This window comes from Trichechus manatus, unplaced genomic scaffold (genome assembly GCF_000243295.1).
Source record: "Trichechus manatus latirostris isolate Lorelei unplaced genomic scaffold, TriManLat1.0 scaffold00065, whole genome shotgun sequence".
Taxonomy (NCBI): domain Eukaryota; kingdom Metazoa; phylum Chordata; class Mammalia; order Sirenia; family Trichechidae; genus Trichechus; species Trichechus manatus.
The window spans coordinates 4,401,939-4,403,358 of NW_004444001.1; the positions used below are offsets into that span (position 1 = coordinate 4,401,939).

General features: G+C 50.3%; 1 protein-coding gene across 1 annotated transcript in view; it reads right to left on the reverse strand.

Annotated features, from left to right (window-relative positions):
* Positions 1-1,420, reverse strand: part of KIF6 (kinesin family member 6) — a 499,202-nt gene that overhangs the window by 18,939 nt on the left and 478,843 nt on the right. Inside the window, exon 16 of the mRNA XM_012556417.1 lies at positions 547-631. Within this exon, the coding sequence (XP_012411871.1) occupies positions 547-631 (85 nt within the window). The remainder of the gene's footprint in view (positions 1-546; positions 632-1,420) is intronic.

A 1,420-nucleotide genomic window follows, 5' to 3' on the forward strand; every position in this document is an offset into this window, starting at 1 on the left:
AGTAATGGCTACATGCCTGTCTGTGCTTGAGGTTCCTCACTCAGCAAGTAAAATTGTTTTGGCACCCTACATGGCTGCGTGAGGGTATGATGTCTTCATGATTCCTTATAGATAAGGGGACTCAGAAGGGAAGTAGGATAAAGCTGCAGGCATGAGGAAGTGCGCTGTGGTCATTCTTCTTGCTTCCCCTAGGTGGCAGCAGTAGACAAGTCTAGCTGCTTTCTGGGACCTTGGGCAGGATGTGGGTGCAATCAGCCAAAAGCCCTCCCTGACATGTGAATCCCGGTTCCTCAGGGCCTGGCTTAGCCTTCTGCTCCATTCCAACCTCACCCTGCTCCGGGTTCCTGTATTTCACATCAGCCTGTTCCAAGGCAGCACCTGCTGCTCCTGCCGTTTTAGGACCCAGCTGTGGGACCCACTTCCCCAGAGTAGCTCCAGCCCTGGGCCAGGGCATGGTCACTCTCCCTGCCCTGGGAAGCTCCATGTGGTCCCTGGCTAGCCCTTCAGGCCTGGGGCCAGCGTGTGTGCACCAAGAAGGAAGGGCACCTTCTCTTTTCTTCCTCCAGTTGCGCTCGGAGCTTCTCTTCCAGTGGGTCCGGCCGTGAGGGCACAGCCATGTTTTCTGAGATACCTGTAGGAGGGAGATGCCATAGGTTACTCCAAAGAAGAAAGAAGGCAAAAGGGAAGGTGTGATATTTAGAGGAGATGACAGAGTCAAAGTGCACCCCAAGGTGAAAGGGGACTCTGTAGGTTCCCTTTGAGGGCTTTTGGGTGAGAACTTGCTTCAGTCTCCTCCTCTGGATGGAAATCTCTGCTCAGCTGAGAGCTGCTGAGAGGAAATGCTTCCATCATTATCTTCCCTCAGCTGTCCCTCCCACTGTCTAGTGTCTGTCACTGGAAGAGAAGTCTTCCTTACAGCTCTACTACATCCTTTTAGAATCCAGTTCACTCCTTTCCTCGAGTCCCCAGGGAAGATGCAAAACAGCGTTTTCCCATCCTCTGATAAAGAGCCCTTCACAAATCCAGAAAACATCACTAACCCATCCCACATCTTTCTTTGCACCAGTTGAAGTGGCAAATTTTCTAGTCTCAAAATCATGTCTCCTGTTTTTTACTCGGAAACCCTGGTGGCATAGTGGTTAAGTGCTGTGGCTGCTAACCGAAAGGTTGGCATGTTTGAATCCACCAGGCACTCCTTGAAAACTCTATGGGGCAGTTCTACTCTGTCCTATAGGGTCGCTAGGAGTTGGAATCGACTCAATGGCAATGGGTTTGGCTTTTGGTTCTAATGCAGTGGTTCTCAAGCTTGTTTAACATTAGTACACTTGGAGAGTTAAAAACAAACAAACAAAAACCAAAACACCAATGTTTGGCCCCAGCGCCAAAGATCCTGGTTTAATAGGGCTAGGATAGGGTTCAG